Here is a 16687-nt window from a genome sequence, read left to right on the forward strand (position 1 = left end):
ATTTAGAGAGATAATACCCATCCAGAAGAATTAGTGTTGGAAGGATGTAGATACCAAGGAGGGATTGGAATTGTTAAGGATGGGACAAAGTGGGTTGGAGTAAAGGGGTGAAACAGCAGTGGGGAAACTTGGCTGCAGCTAAAGAAACCTTTCCTATCTGTGACTCTATCCTGCAGAATAATGTCTCTAGGGAGGTGGTGGAAGCCCCATCACCAGGACACATAAAACCAGACTGGACAAAGCCAGGGAGGATATATATTAATGCAGGGAAAACTGAGGTTGGGACAGGGGAAAGGTTGTGCGGCTGGACAAACTATGGTCTAATGGATCTCTTCTGTCTCTAATTGCTCCAATACTATGACATGCTGGATTCCCAGTACATTGGCTGTTTGTAGAAGACGGTAGCAGCTAGCTAGCTGCTTTGGTGAGTGTTAGGCCTGGTCTACACTAGGACTTTAATTCGATTTTAGCAGCGTTAATTCGAACTAACCGCTCAACCGTCCACACCAGGAAGCCATTTAATTCGAACTAGAGGGCTCTTTAGTTCGAATTTGGTACTCCACCCCGGCAGGTGGAGTAACGCTAAATTCGACATGGCTAGCTCAAATTAGGCTAGGTGTGGATGCTAATCGAACTTAGTAGCTCCGGGAGCTATCCCACAGTGCACCACTCTGTTGACGCTCTGGACAGCAGTCCGAGCTTTGATTCTCTGACCAGCCACACAGGAAATGACCCAGGAAAATTTGAATTCATTTTCCTGTCTGGGCACTTTGAATCTGACGTCCTGGCTGGACATCGGGGCGAGCTCCGCAGCACCTGCAACGCTGCAGAGCTCTCCAGCAGAGGAGTTCATGTAATCTCTGAATAGAAAGAGGGACCTAGCATAGACTGACTGGGAACTCTTGGATCTGATCGGTGTGTGGGGCGAGGAGTTCAGTGCTGGAGCTGCGCTCCAAAACAGGGAATGCGAAGACCTACGAGAAGGTCTCCAAAGCCATGAGAGACAGAGGATACAGCCAGGATGCAACGCAGCGCCGCGTGAAAATCAAGGACCCCAGACAAGGCTACCAAAAAATCAAAGCGGCAAACGGACGCTACGGAGCCTGCAACCACTGCCCCACCAGTGACCGTGGACTCTGACGATGGGACAGTGTCGACGGACAGTTCCTCGGCGATGTTCACGGACGGGGAAGATGAGGAAGGGTTTGTGGAGGACGAGGCAGGCGACAGCGCTTACAACGCTGGTTTCCCCGACAGCCAGGATTTCTTCATCACAGTCACGGAGATCCCCTACCAACCCTCCCCGGCCGTTAACCCGGACCCTGAATCAGGGGAAGGAGCAGTCGGTAAGTGCTTTAAACATGTAAACTTTTATTCTTAATATAACAGGAATCTGAAGTATGTGAAAAGGAGGTCTCTATATATATGGGGATAGAACAGAAATCCTCCTGGGAGATCTCCACGAAGCTCTCCTGGAGGTAATCGAAAAGCCTCCGCAGGAGGTTCCTGGGGAGAGCTGCCTTATTGGGTGCTCCGTGGTAGCACAGTTTTCCATGCCAGGCTTTCATGAGGTACTCAGGGAGCACTGCCTCCCCGAGCACGGCTGCATCGGTCCCTGGTTCGTGCGAACTTTCACGCAGCATGCGCTCTATATCTCCTTCAGTGACCCTCCTCAGGGTGATCTCGCTCGGAGACTCCTGCATCTAATTAGGGTAATTACTGTAATGTTACGCCTGGTCCAAAGTATTTTTAAAAAATCTACGGACACACGGCATAGCACAGACTCAGCACGCAGCTGCGTGACGAGCGTAACGGAAAGCCAAAGAATATAATGGACGCTCATGGAGGGAGGGGGGAATGAGGACGCAAGGTATCCCACAGTTCCTGCTGTCTCCGAAAAATATTTGCATTCTTGGATGAGCTCCAAATGCTTCTAGGGTCAAACACAGTGTCTGCGGTGGGTCAGGGCATAGTTCGGCAATTTGCGCACACACCCCACCCACCACCAGAAGTGAAAACAATCCTCTGTTGAGTCTTTTACATGTCACCCTATCTTTACTGAATGCTGCAGATAGACGCGATGGTGCAGCACTCAACACCAACATCCTTGCTCCCCCCATGCTATGGATGGCTGATGGTACAAAAAGATGGAAATCCGTCCTCATCATCAGCCTCTTGGCACATGGGGCAGTGCAAAAGGGCTGGTAACCATGCCGACTAGTATCAGTAAGGTCGATCAAGGGCGCCTGTCCCTAATTTTTGATGGCTGATGGTACAATATGGCTGGTAACCGTCCTCATCATTGCAACAGGGGGCTGAGCTCCATCAGCCCCCACCCTTCATTGTAAATAAAAGATTCAATTGCCCCTGGACTAGCAGAAGGATGATGGGCTCCTTCATCCACACTCCTTAATGTCCTGCCTGGACTATCATTGCAGTTGGAGGCTTCCTTCCAGTCATTTCTCACAAACAAGTCACTGTGTCTTATTCCTGCATTCTTTATTACTTCATCACACAAGTGGGGGGACAATGGTATGGTAGCCCAGGAAGGCTGGGGTAAGAACGGAATGAACAGGTGGTGTTGTTGCAGGAGCACCCCCTGTGAATAGCATACAGCTCATAATTTCTGCAGGATCGGACACAGAGCAGCTGTGCTCTCTGGTTCTATGATACAGTGGTTCTCTAGTACACTTGCCCATAATCTAGGCAGGACTGATTCTATTTTTAGATACCAAAAAGGAGGGATTGACTCGGAGTCATTCCCAGTTTTTGCTTTTGCGCCCCTGGCTGCTCGGCCAGGGGCACTTATGACAGCAGCAAATGGTGCAGTGCAAAAGGACAGGTAACCATGCCCATCTTATTACCATCTTATTACCAATTTATGGTATGGTTGATGGTACAATATGGCTGGTAACCATCTCTGCTGTCATGCAAAAGCAAACTCATGCTGCTGTGTAGCGCTGCTGGCCCGCCTCTGTCAGCGGCATCTAGTACACATACGGGGACATACACAAAAGGCAAAACAGTGTCCATGGTTGCCACGCTATGGCGTATGCCAGGGCAATTCTGGGAAAACGGGCTTGAAATGATTGTCTGCCGTTGCTTTCCCGGAGGAAGGAATGACTGGCGACATTTACCCAGAATCCACCGCGAAAATGATTTGTGCCCCAGCAGGCACAGGGGTCTCAACCCAGAATTCACAGAGACAGCCTAGACTCAGTTAATTGTTCGCCAAAATGTATCTTTGCAAGGAATTCACTCCCTGTTTCCCATCTCACAGCTTCCACTGTCTCCAGACCTGCCACAGCATCCCCCCCGCAGAGGCTGGCAAAGATTAGGCGGCGAAAGAAAAAGACAAGGGACAAGATGTTCGAGGAACGTATGGGCTGCTACCTAGCAGAGGCGGACCAGCAGAGCCAGTGGAGGGAGACCGTCTCTCTGTGCCAGCGCTCACACAGCGAACGGGAGGAGAGGTGGCGTGAGGAAGACAAGCATGCGACTGAAACGCTGCTTGGACTAGTGAGGGAGCAAACGGACACGCTCAGGCACCTTGTGGATGTTCTGCAGGACCGCAGGAGGACAGAGACACCCTGCAGTGTATCTGCAACCGCACTCCCCTGCCACAAAGTCCCATACCCCCCTCAACGAAAGTAATCAGGAGGAGGGGCGGCCGGGGACGTGAATACTGTCACTGCACCACAGCACAGTGCTCAAGTACCCAAAAGCTCTCATACCCTACCTTTGCCGAAGTCCTTCACTTCCACACTCACAGTAGTCCCAATCCCAGTCCCATCCCCTAACTGTGTACTTAATTAATAAAAATGCTTTGCTGTTAATTACTGTTTCCGTTATGTTTTTTCAAAGAAGACTGTGTTTGAATGGGGGGCGTGGGGAAGGGGGTGGTTAATTGCATAGGACAGTCACCTTTCCCAGGGTACAGACACGGGGGCAGGATCAGCAGCGGGTCACACACACGGTGCAGTCAGTAGGCACCCTGGTCGGTTTTGGAGGTGGTTTCCAGGATCTGTGTGGGCGGGGGAGATGTGACTTTGCAGCGGGGGAGGGCGGTTACAGATCTTATACAGCGGTCCTTGTCCTGGACCGCTGAGTCACGCAGCTGAGGAATCTGTATCCGTCCTCCTCCACCACAAGGTCACATATCCGCCCGCACACAGAATTCCATAAAGAGGAATGGCAGGCTCCGTTGAAAGAAGCATTCCGGCACTGCGGACCGCTCTAGGAGCAGGAGCCTGTCATTCCTTGAGTTTAGAGGCGGTCTTTACATCACCGCACACCCTACCCAGCACAGCCTGCGTCCCAGTTTCAACCCTTTCACGAAAAGTCATGAATAAAGAAACCTTTGTTAAGTAATAATGGGACATGTATTTTATTTTTACACGTGTGCTGGAAGTGGGGGTAACGGGGTGAACGGGGTATGTAACCGAAGAGGAGAGTCAACAGTAACTGGGTAAAGAAACAGGGGCAGGTTCAGCTTCTCTGTAAAGAAACTGAACAGTCACAGGTCACGCTGCTCGCTGCTCGCTGGTATTTGAAGAGTTCCTTGTCGCTGTCCCAGGCACCTGTATAGGGCTTCATGAGCAAGTGCATTAGCGGGCAGGCTAGGTCCCCGAGGATGACTATAGGCATCTGCACATCCACAACAATTATTTCATGGTCCGGGAAGAAACTACCTTCCTGCAGGCGTCTGAGCAGCCCACAGTTCCTGAAAACACACGAATCATGAACCTTGCCCGGCCACCCGATGTTGATGTTTGTAAAACGTCCCCTATGGTCCCCCAGTGCTTGCAGCACCATTGAAAAGTGGCCCAATTTCTCAGCAGCTGACTGTGGAAGAGGTGGATGATAAAGTGCGAGGAGGAGAAAACGGCGATGATCGCAGCGGGCTCCATGCTTGCAGTGCTGTGGCGTCCGCGCTGTCACTGACCAGAAAAGTGCACGAACAGATTGCCCGCAGGCGCTTTCACGGAGGGAGGGAGGTTGTGATTGCCGGTTCAATGATGACACTTACCCAAAACCACCCTCGACACATTTCTCCCCCCAGCAGGCATTGGGGGCTCTACCCAGCATTCCAATGGGCAGCGGGGACTGCGGGAACTGTGGGATAGCTTCCCACAGTGCACCGCTTCCAAAGTCGACGCTGGCCCCGTGAATGTGGACTCAGAAATTCGAATTAGTGTATTTAGTATGGATACACAAATTCGACTTCATAAGGTCGAATCCACAAATTCGAACTAAGTTGATTCGAAATAGTCTTGTAGTGTAGACAAGGCCTCAATGGTGCCAGGGAAAGAGAACTCAGTTCTTTCCTGTTCCTTTCTGCAAGGGAGAAACATTAGCTCAGAGCTGCCACCCAGTGATCAGACCTAGCAAAATCGTCTCTCAATCCATGGATCAGCTCTGACTGTTACTGATTGAGTTAGATGTGTCACCTACCAGGTAGGATGTTTGAGTCTGACTTTTGTGTATTTGTGTGACATGGCTGATAAGGGGAGTGTAGTGGGGTGGCTGCCCCACTCCAAAGTAAAAGGGATTAAGAGCAGATGAGGGAGGCTGGTGAGGTAGTTGGCCCCAGGTGTGGCTGGCCTAATCAGGCCACAGCTGGCCCTGATAAGAGGGTTGGAGGCCAGGAGCTACAGAGGAGTCTCCCTCTAGTTCTGGAGTGGGAAGGGCTGCCTGCCTGGGAGCAAGATACCCGAAGTGTAGTAGTGCTGGGGAAGGGCAAAGAGACGCTGGCAAGCTAAAGCCTGGGAAACCCCCAGGCTGCAGGCCTTGGTGAAGGCCTACAAAGATCCTGGGGCTACAGAGGTGCAGCCTGGGAATAGGCAGAGGCAGCTGGTCCTAACCCCTTGCCAATGATGAGTGGCCATTACAGACTGCAGTTTGCCCCAGTGAGCAGGGGCTAGATGATGGCTGGCAGTAGTCACTGAGGCAAGGTGGGTTTAGAGGGTTGGGGGTTCTCCTGTGGAGGGGAGACCCTGAGAGTGGGGGTACTGCTGGGGCAGAACCCTGAGGTAAAGGGCACCAGGGTTCAGGGCCAGCTGCAGGCGAGACACCAGCCTACAGAGGGCACGCCGTATGCTGGAAAAAAGTTAATTCCCACATGACCAGCAGGAGGTGCTGCTGTAGTGAGTCTCAATCTGCTACAGGGAGAAAAGGTCAGTTCTGGGAGTATGTTTCTGTTTTTCCTGCTATGTTAATTGGATGCTGCCAGACCTGCATTGTTCAGTGTAATTCTTCTTTTGGATAATTTACATTCTGATAAACTCATTCATTTTTAAACTTTAAGATATGTGAATAGTGAATTGATTGCTCTTGAAAGGAAGGGGCTGACAGCACTGCTTCAGGTTGACCAGAGCGGAGATAGACGCCATCCAAGCATTCCCAGCCCAACTCATTCCTGACTTGTTGCACACCTTGTTAATCCAGCCCTGAGCCTTTCCTGAATAGAGCAGGCCACATTTGCCAGTCTGTGCTGTGGTTTTGTTACGTGTCTATGTTATGTAGGCATTAGAATGAAACCATAAAACCCCCATGTATTAACTCTGCTTCTGCAGTCAGATGCCTGGATGTGTATCAACTCACTGTGCCTCCGAGCTGCCCTGTTTTCTGTATCCCAGATAATCTCTGTAGGCCTGTGGGAGCCCTGTTGGCCTAGGCACTGTACACATGCATAGGGTGACACAGTCCCAGCTCTGAAGTGCTTACAATGTAATTTAAGGCAAGACTCTACAAGTGTGAGACTAACTAGAGGAAGGATAAGGCCAATACAGGTAGTAATACAAGCAAGCAGTGACATAGGCCCGTGGTGTGCATAACTAATTATTGGACCCTTTCCTTATTTATATGAATAAATAATTATCAGCAATTCTCACTGACTCGCTACCTTGCTCACACCTGAGAGCCAGGTAAATTCCTGTAGGCTGCACAGGAGAAACTGGTTTATTATCCAAAACTCATGGCCTCGAGCAAACAGAAATGCACTGTCTCTGTTTGCATAATAAAGCACAGGGCAGCGTCCTCAGCTGGCAGCAGACTCCGTTCTGATCAGGGCGGATGCTTGTCTGAGATTCTGTTTTCACCATGCTCACGATATGTGGTGCTGTACCCAATGTGCTATTCTAAGGCTCACGAGTGGCAGGATTAGGCGCTGAGGTTTTACGGTCAGAATGCTGAAGCAGCAGCATGGGCTCCACCACTAACTTGCTGGGTGCCTTGAGGGCTGCACTTAATTGGCACATGAAGCCTCCTTCTGCATCAGCCCAGGCATGCAGTGTGCAGAGCTGTGATGTCCTAGGGTGCTTTGCTACTTGGCTGGAGATTGCATGCTGAGGCCTGTGCACTCTGTGCTGAAGCATGAGGAAGCCCAGTAGGAGATCTCTGTGACCTGCAATTTGGCCCCCATTTTTTTTTTTAAGTCAGTGGGCAATTATTCCCCCCTCCCCGCCCTCACCCATGTATCTTGGAACTTCAGTACCCGTCATGGTTAATGACTGAGAGTGGGAGGTAGCCCGCCCATAGTTACCACTGATTACATTTTAACCTAATCTATTTGCAAACCTCCGGCATTCTTCTGCAGTCAGCTCATTCTGACCTAATCCCACTGACAGATAGTGGGGAAACAGCCCTAATTTGTGCCCAGAATCAGTTCACATCTGTGGGCAAAATAATCAGCAGTTCCAAGCCTGGAGGGGCGGCTGGGTCCAGGGGCGCTGGAACAATTTGCATAGTGGGAGGTGCTCAGAGCCACTGAACCAAACTGTAAACCTTCTATCTGATGGAAACCACTTCAAACCAGGGGGTGTGGCAGCACCCCAGCACCCTAGTTCCAGCACCTGTGGCTGGGGAAAGAGAGGGCCCCTCTCCCCTTGCAAGCTTTGTGGCAAGTAGGTGATCTGTGTAGGGCCAGCAGGAAGAAACAAACACTAGAAGCCCCTGGGTTCTCTGAGAAACCGTGTCAGACATAACAGCCATGAGCAGATCCTAAACCACCATGGCACCCCTAGCCAGCAGACAGTGTTACTGCGTGACACCCCCTTGCCCACCACGGTTCATCTCCTCCCTTGTGAGGGATTAATTCCCATTTGGATTTACTATCTGTGGGTGGTCTTGGACGTCAGAGCACCATGCAATGCTGGCACCTTCCTGCCCACAGAGAGATGTTGTTATAGGGGATGGTGGGAGACAGGGCTTGGACAAGTAGGAACAACTTGTCATAAAAGACCCCAAAATGATCCTGCTCACTCTGGGGTGACCCAGCAGCATGGCAAATTCCAGGGGCCCCCAGGGGTCCCTCTGCAGCCTTCTGGCTCCCTTGTGGTGGGATGGGCTTTTCAGCATTTGTTTGGGTTTTGGACCTCCTGGGTTTGGCTGGGTGATCTGCTGCCTCCAGTGCTGAGGTGAGTGTTGGCAGGTTTTCCCACAGTCACTGTAGGTTGCTGGCCATGCAGGAGCTCTTCAAGCGAGTCTCAGTCTAGCCGCCTTAAAGCAACACATCCAGAAGTATAAGAGGGAAGGAAATTGCCTCCTGCCTCACGGTCTCAGTCCCCAACAGGGACAAGAGTTGCACCTGGATGCTGTACTGAGCGTGACTGACCCCCTAGAAACACCTGCGAGAGCATGTTCCCACAGAAAGGGCCCACAGACCGCCGGCTTTCTGCCTGGTTTGTATATCTCACCAAGTCCTGCTGTGGAGGAGAACTGTGTACAGAATCCAGGGGAGAGACGGAAAAGGGGCTGGCAGCCATCAAAGTGCCGTCCATGGTCATGGACATCCTCCCTCCACACACATGCGCGCGCGCACACATTCCAGCCATGCTATTTCCTAAACACTGTCCCCAGTCTGCTGGATAGTCAGTCTCCTTGTTCCTTCAGTCCTGGGCTTCCTCTCTGCACCCCCACACTGCTTTCTCCAGTGCCCACCCCCACCCCAGTCTCACCCTGCAGGGATTCCATGAGAACTGTTTCCATGGCCATTCAGTCCTCTCACACATTGCTGCCCCCAAAGACTCTCCCTCCCTTTTCCGGGGATAAGAGGCTTTGCCATTGTGTTTCTGCCCACTGATTGCCCAGTTCTCTTCCTGCCACTCGTATTGCTGATGCTCAGCAAGCACACTGATCGAGGCTGCACGGAGGTTTATTCTAGCGCTAGGGAGAGCAGGGTCCCTTTCGGAATGCGCTTCGCTTTTCTGTCTTTTGCCTTCTAGGATTTGCCTTTGGTCTTCTCCCCATATTTCTGCTCCAAAGCTTTTTGCAGGTTAAGGTTTAGGGCATTTTTCTGGTGCCATCGCCCTATAAAGAAGACAAACCACAGTTCAATCACTGCTTCACTCCTAATGATACCGCTCTCCCTGTGGGTAGGAACCAGCCTCAGTGATTTCCACCTGCCTGTGACAGTGCTCTGCCCTAGCTCAATGGCTCTTCTCCTGTGATAATGCCCATCTCTAACCCATCAGCTCCCTTTCTTAGTCCATGCAGGGGCGGCTCTAGGTATTTTGCCGCCCCAGGCACGGCAGGCAGGCTGCCTTCGGCGACTTGCCTGCGGGAGGTCTCTGGTCCTGCGGATTCGGTGGCACGCCTGCAGGAGGTCCGCCGAAGCCGCGGGACCAGCGGACCCTCCGCAGGCATGCCGCCGAAGGCAGCCTGCCTGCCGCCCTCACAGCGACCGTCAGAGCGCCCCCCATGGCTTGCTGCCCCAGGCACGTGCTTGGGGTGCTGGTGCCTGGAACCGCCCCTGAGTCCAGGCCCAGCTCTGAAGTGCATCAGTGGCTTGCTCATGACAGAAGCCTTACCTAGGTCATCGGTTTTCCTTCCATGCCAGTGCTTGGGGTCTCTGACTGCCCTCTGAATCACATCTGGGGTATAGGAATCCTTCATCAGGCTCTTACTCTCTATTGGGCCACCTGCAAGAAACCGACCATGCAGGAATTTGTTACCATGAGCCTCTCTGCTGCTGGCAGAAGTGATGTACACCCACGGCCAAAAGGGAGAGAGAAAAGGGATACACAGCTGACATTAGCACCTTCATTCAGATTTGACTCAGCTATGTGTTCTGATGGGGTCTGTGGTATGGCTCGGTGACCACTTGGACTCTGTCCAGTGCATTCTTGCACTCTGTCTGCTAGTACTTCCTGCCCATAGGTAGAGCAGGCCCATGGTGGAGCATCATTTCTAGTCATGTCCCAAGGTCTACTTTTCCCTCAAGCACTTATCTGCAGTCTCCCCTACTGCTCCCACTACCTGGGTGTAACTCACAAAGCCACCATCTGACCCTCTTAAATCCCTCCTTCAAACTTATGGGCCTTCCAGATCACTCCCATCCGGCCCTGGCTAGGCAATGGTGAGTTGTGACTTCTGTCAGTCCCTTCTAGCCTTGCTCAGCTCTTCTTGGTTTCATTATTACCTCCACCTCCCAAGCCACCCAGACCTTGTTTTGGCTGTCATCCACTGGTTGATGCCAAGTCTGAGCTTCCTGAAGGAGGGCCAGTCTTCATTTTACCTGGCTATACAAAGGTCCCAAATCTTGACTGAGGTTCCTACATGCTACCACTGGGCACACTGCATAATAATCATAATCCAGCTCGTGAGGCATTGGGTGCATGCACAAAAGGCACTCTGATACCATGCTGTTGAGAGCAGTTGTGACGTTATTGATATAAATGGGAACCAGACTGCAAACTCCATTTTCCACAGATAGAGGTGGCAGTACATCACTCCCCAGTAAGATTTGATCAGATAGAGCAGGGGTGGGCAAACTTTTTGGCCTGAGGCCCACATCTGGGTATGGAAATTGTATAGTGGGCCATGAATGCTCACAAAATTGGGGGTTGGGGTGTGGGAGGGGGTGAGGGCTCCGGCTGGGGGTGCGGGCTCTGGGGTGGGGATGGGGATGAGGGGTTGGGGTGCAGGAGGGTGCTCTGGGCTGGGACTGAAGGGTTTGGAGGGCAGGAGGGGGATCAGGGCTGGGGCAGCATGTTGGGGCATGGGAGGAGGTCAGGGGTTCAGGCTCCGGGTGGTGCTCACCTCAAGCAGCTCCCAGAACCAGCAGCATGTCCCCCCTCTGGCTCCTACGCGGAGGCGCATCCCGGCAGTGCGTGCTGCCCCATCACTTGGGGAGGGGGCAGTGTGCGGAGCCCCCTGGCTGCCCCTACTCATAGGAGCCGGGGGGCAGGGGACATGCTGCTGCTTCCAGGAGTTGCGCAGAGTGAGGCATGCCCCCAACCCTGCTCCCCAGTGGGAGCTCGAGGGCCAGATGCGGCCCCCGGGCTGTAGTTTGCCCACCCATGAGACAGAGGGATCACTGAGGACTCTGGAGGCACAGAGACTTGGGGGAGAGGCTTCAGAACAGCATGTCTGAGAAGACCTCAAAGGGGAATAAGCATGTGATTTGAACTGGCGCTATTAACATGGGACATTTGATTGCAAAAGCTATCACCCAGGCAGCTCTCGAATGGCGGGGAGATGGATGGACCCTCACGCCTCACTGTTGCTGGTTGGAAAGAAGGAAGAGAGGAAGATAAGGAAAAGGGGGAATGGGTAAAAAGGGGACTCATAGCCATCCCTCCTTTCCCTCGGTATCCTGCTCCTGGAGTGTTCTGAACAAGAGGGGCAAGAGGAGGAGAATGGGGAGGGAGAGTTATAGTTAAAGAGACACAAAGACCAATGCAGGAGCCCAGGGGCAATGCAAATAGTATAGGGAGATCTCAGTGTAGAAATAGAGGGCCCCTCACCTTGGAAGATGTTTGACCTCAGGTTGTAACCCAGTTCATAATAATCAGCAAAGGGTGTGGTGGCCATGGGATTCTCTGGTGTCTTAGAGGACCGGTTGCTGAGTCGTTTCTGCCCCTCGATCAATCCAGCCTCACACAGAGCACGGCGCGCCTGGCAAGCACAAACGTCATGGAGTCAGTCTTGTCCCACAAACCCCAAGTGCACCTGACTCCCTGGAGGCACCTCCAGCCCTAAATGCAGGCCCTAGATGTATCCTAATCCCCAGGGGCAAGCGCGGTTCTGGAGTGTACCTCTCTCACCAGCATGTACCCCTAATCTCTGGGTACACCCTGAATACATAAGCTAATTCAGACCTAGTATAAATGGGTGCAGTTTAGCTGAAATCAATGGAGTGTCCTTTTCTTACAACAGGTCTGAATTTGGCCCATGTGTGGGTGCTGTGACACCCCCACCCCCGCCTCATACCCTCTAATGCTATTGGTGTCTCTAATGGCCTTCACCCTCTGCTTCTTCATCATGACTGCAAGGAGGGAGAGGGAAAGAGAATGAAGAGATAAGTCAGGATGGGGAGACAGAGAGAGAACACAAGAAATTGCTGAAGATCTGGTGCCTCTGGGTATGGAATTTGTCACTGGACCTGCCCCCCAGCTGCAAAGCCCAAATGCCTCCCCTAAAACACCCTCCTCCAAGTGCTGTATTTCCAATCACTCCCCCCCAAAGTATCCTCCCCGCTACTCGGGTGTCAGTGTCACCACTTCTTCCACAACCTGCTCCTCGGTGACGAGCTCATCCACGATGCTGCTCCCGAACTTGTGTTTGATGTTAATTGGTATTATGCTGTTTTTCTTCTCCTGAAAGAGCTTCCCCTCTGCTTTCACGTCTTGCCCTATTGATGCTAAGGATTCCTTTGCACTTAAGCCATTCCGGAATTCCCTCGCTTCCTTGTGGCTGGTCTTGGTGGTCTTTTGGGGAGATCCAGGCACCCTGGGCCTCAGCTGTCGATGTTGCCCTGCTGCTGGTTCTTTGCCATCTGAGTAGGCTTGGACACTGTCTGCCTCCTTCTGGGTAGACTTTGCAAGATATAGGAGACTTCCTGTCCTTCCTCTTTGATGTTGCCCCACTGCTGGTTCTTTGGCACCTGAGACATCCCGGGCTTCTTCTTCTTCTCTGGTGAGATGACGCCACGCAGAAGGAGTTTTGGACCGGAGACTCTGTTTACTATAGCTTCTGGTGTGTAGATGCTGCGCAGAGGGGGATGCCTGGGATTTGACTTGAGGAGAACTCATGGGTGTTCCGCTATCTGTAGGGTTCTTGGAGATCTTCCAGGCGGTTCTACTGGAACTTTTCAAAGAGGTTCTCTTGCCGCTGGCCCGTGCCCCAGCCAGGATGTGCTCCTTGTTGACATCTCCAGGTTCCACTGAAAGATAGAAGGGAAAGCTCAACGAATTTGCCATCATTTTGATAGAGGAGTGTGGCAATAAATGATCTTGCACTGCACAGCATCATGGTTACAGCAAAATGTACAGTGTACATAATCTACTCCCCCTGAGCTGGGTGGAGGCTCTGCGAGGAGCTCGGGTGTGTCTGTGGCACATATATGTGGTCACGTGTCCAGAAGCACACATACACACAAAGGTGTAGCTAGTCAGCCTGTGCCCTCGAACCCAGGTTTGAACCTTCTCACACCTCAGCAGGCATATGTCCTGTCACACATGCACATCTCTTGCCTTTAATCGGCACGTACCCACAGGAATGCCTTCTTGCACACACACACACATTCCTAAGCAGCACAGGCATGCCCATGAGAACTCATTCCCACAGGGGTGTGTAGCTAATCAGTGCACAAACCCATGTGTACCATCCTCTCATACACATGCATATCCAATCAGGACACATTCATGCAAACAAGCACAGGAACCCCGGTGGGGTATAAAGGGTGGAGGAAAACCCTCATGGAATGAACGTCAGACGTCTCAGTGCAAAGTGGGGGCTAGTGAACAAAGCAGCTGTTCCACTGTGGGTACGTCCGGACTACCCGCCTTATCGGCGGGTAGCGATTGATTTCTCGGGGATCGATATATCGTGTCTCATCTAGACGTGATATATCGATCCCCGAACGCGCTCCCCATCGACTCCGGAACTCCACCAGCGCGAACGGCGGTAGCGGAGTTGACGGGGGAGTCGTGGATGCTGCTCCCGCGCCATGAGGACCCAAGATAAATCGATCTGAGATACTTCGACTTCAGCTACGCTATTCACGTAGCTGAAGTTGCGTATCTTAGATCGATTTCCCCCGCCCAGTGTAGACCAGCCCTGTCTCTTACCTGATTGGTTGTCGGCTAGCACAGGCTCGTGGTTCGCTGCAAGAGGTGTAAGGGAGGCTGAGGTCATAGGCACCTCCTTGAAAGAGCAACAAAGGCTGTGTTAGGTAGGCATAGAGCAGGAGCCAAGAATTTGGGTTAAGCTGGTTGTTTGTCAGAAGTAAGACACAGCCCAATCAAATAGAGAGGGTGCCACACCACGTTAACATAGAATTTGCTGCACCGGATCAATCTAGGAATTACCACGCCAGAGCATGGTGGTGTAGAATGCCATTTGCCATAGGCAGAGGGCATTAAAAACATTATTATTTATATATATTACAGTGGCTCCTAGAGGGCTCAGCCAGGATCAGGACCCCGTTGTGCCAGGTGCTGTACAAACACAGTAAGAGGCTGTCCCTGCCCCAAAGGGCTTAAGGTCTAAACAGACAAGACAGACAAAGGTGAGGAGGGGATGTGCATAGCACTGACTTGTGCAGTGATCATTTTATGCTTTGCTTTGACTACCCTCACCCAAGCCACGATAACTGCAAATGCTATTTGTCAACAAATTAGCCAGCCCTTTTGTTTAAAAAAAAGCAGCTACTCTATTTTACTCTGTGCCCTTCAATGGCAGCAGACTCCCCAGACTGACTGCATTCTCTGGGGAGGGAGCTGTCCTATGCAAATCCCACCCACACCTCTAACCTTTGTCTTCGCTCTTCTCTGCCCCCCCCCATTCATCTTACATGTTGGCTGGCCAAACCTGAATGCAGGACTCCCAAGGCCCTGTTCCAACTGTCCATGGACAGGCTCCAATTGACTTTCTCGCCATTAGATCAGGCCCTGAGTGAGGGCACGTGATTGCTCCATGGGACAGAATTACGTTCTTTTTCTGTAGTATTTTCAATCCCTTTTAAGAGCATTTTAATTGTATTTTTATCAGATTGCAGGACTCGGTGTTAGGTGTTAACTAAATGGATCTCCCCCACTTATGTTAACTCCTGCCTCCCACCTAGAGCCGAACCAAATTACCGCCATTATTGTTATATCCATGGGAAGAGGGCGGCTTGTACCCCAGACCCGCAAGTCTCCCATTTGTGGGTCACCTTTTGACTCAGAAGGCTTGGGGTATTGCCTCCACTGCTTTCCTTGTACCACAAAGCACATTCCTTAGTAACTCTGAGTGCTCCAGCTTCTTCCGGCAGGCTGAGTGACTTTAAAGTTCACATGCAGATCCTCTTTTCTGGGATTTGAACTAATTACATATTAGTCCTATTTAATATTTTTCTTACAGCAGTGCCTAGAGGCTCCGACTGAACTCGAGGCCCCATTCAAACATCGATAGCTCTTAAGGCCACAAGGGACCATTCGATCATCTAGCCTGACCTCCGAGATAGCACAAGTCACAGAATTTCATCCAGAGTCTCCTACACTGAGCCCACTGTGCTAGGCACTGTACATGAACATAAGAACGGCCGTACTGGGTCAGACCAAAGGTCCATCCAGCCCAGTATCCTATCTGCCAACAGTGGCCAATGCCAGGTGCCCCAGAGGGAGTGAACCTAACAGAATCTCTCTCCTGCCATCCATCTCCACCCTCTGACAAACAGAGGCTAGGGACACCATTCCTTACCCACATGCACGTTATAAAAGAACAACTCCTGACCACAGAGCCATAAAATGACCAAACTTTTTTCTCTGCCTTTTTCTGAAGATGCCATATAAATTATTAGCATAGTTCCTTGGGTATTTTCACCATGTTCATACTCTCCTGCCATTCTGACTCCCACTGACCAAGGAGAAATAAGAGACTTGTCCCAATGGAGCTAAAGACTAACCTCAGGCTGCTGAAGGTATTGCTGTGCCATTCTCACAAGACCTCTGGCTGGGAAAAGCACTATTATTATTATAGATGAAATATACACCTCCCAGAAGTGGCCTGGGATCTCCTGCCAAATGGAGCTCAGGATCAGCTGCCAGAGGTGGCCAAGAATAGCCCCACACGCCTGCCACATGTGGCCTGGACTGGCATCAAAAAGACAGTGTGATCAGTGTGCTGCCTCAGGCCTGAAAAGCAATGTGGCAGTGCATATGAAATGTTGTCTTTGATTGGCTCATCCTTTCTTTGTTTGTGTGTCTGTCTGAGTTTCAGTGTCTCTGAAGGAGGGGGAGGGGGCTGAGTTTCCAGAATGAGGCTCAGAGGTGAAGCCTTTCTTATAAATGTCTCTCTCACCTGTTCCATGGTCTCAGTTGAGATGACAAAGTGATTCTTCTAACCAGGCAGGTCCTGCTGAAGTCCAGAAGTGCAGGCAAAGAGGTGGAACTAAGAGTAAGCATCAGGGATGGTTGCTAGGGAACAACCCTCCCCATCTATGAGCTGTAGTTACTATGGGAACCAAAATAAACAAGGCACAGTTAGGTTTTATCTTGGGTGGGAAAAGCTCATGTCTCAGAAAGAGCACAGGCCCAACAGTTTTCAGCATCTGTGTGGGGATCTTTAGTGGCTCACATAATAAAATAATAATTAATAGGACTTAGCACTTCTACTGCATTTTCCACCCAAGCATCTCCAGAGGGTGTTAACTGTGCCTCATACACTCCCCAGGAGGGAGGTGTCATTACCCCCCTTTTACAGA

The 16687-nt window shown here is 51.4% G+C and overlaps 1 protein-coding gene across 2 annotated transcripts; it reads right to left on the reverse strand.

The window, feature by feature from the left end:
- Positions 1–9138: 9138 nt before the first annotated feature.
- On the reverse strand, positions 9139–16431 carry TEX33 (testis expressed 33). Of its 2 annotated transcripts, none has more exons than XM_039487167.1 (6): positions 16285–16431; positions 14073–14148; positions 12516–13165; positions 11748–11898; positions 9810–9920; positions 9139–9309 (listed from the first exon to the last, which is right to left on the reverse strand). In XM_039487167.1, exons 1-6 carry the CDS (start codon positions 16291–16293, stop codon positions 9221–9223), a joined length of 1086 nt encoding a protein of 361 aa, XP_039343101.1. In that variant the 5' UTR covers positions 16294–16431; the 3' UTR covers positions 9139–9220. The 2 variants fall into 2 exon arrangements, with proteins under 2 accessions (XP_039343101.1, XP_039343098.1); XM_039487164.1 differs by lacking the exon at positions 16285–16431 and adding an exon at positions 15890–16083.
- Positions 16432–16687: the final 256 nt, after the last annotated feature.

The sequence above is a fragment of the Mauremys reevesii genome, linkage group 1 (genome assembly GCF_016161935.1).
Source record: "Mauremys reevesii isolate NIE-2019 linkage group 1, ASM1616193v1, whole genome shotgun sequence".
In the NCBI taxonomy this organism is placed as follows: domain Eukaryota; kingdom Metazoa; phylum Chordata; order Testudines; family Geoemydidae; genus Mauremys; species Mauremys reevesii.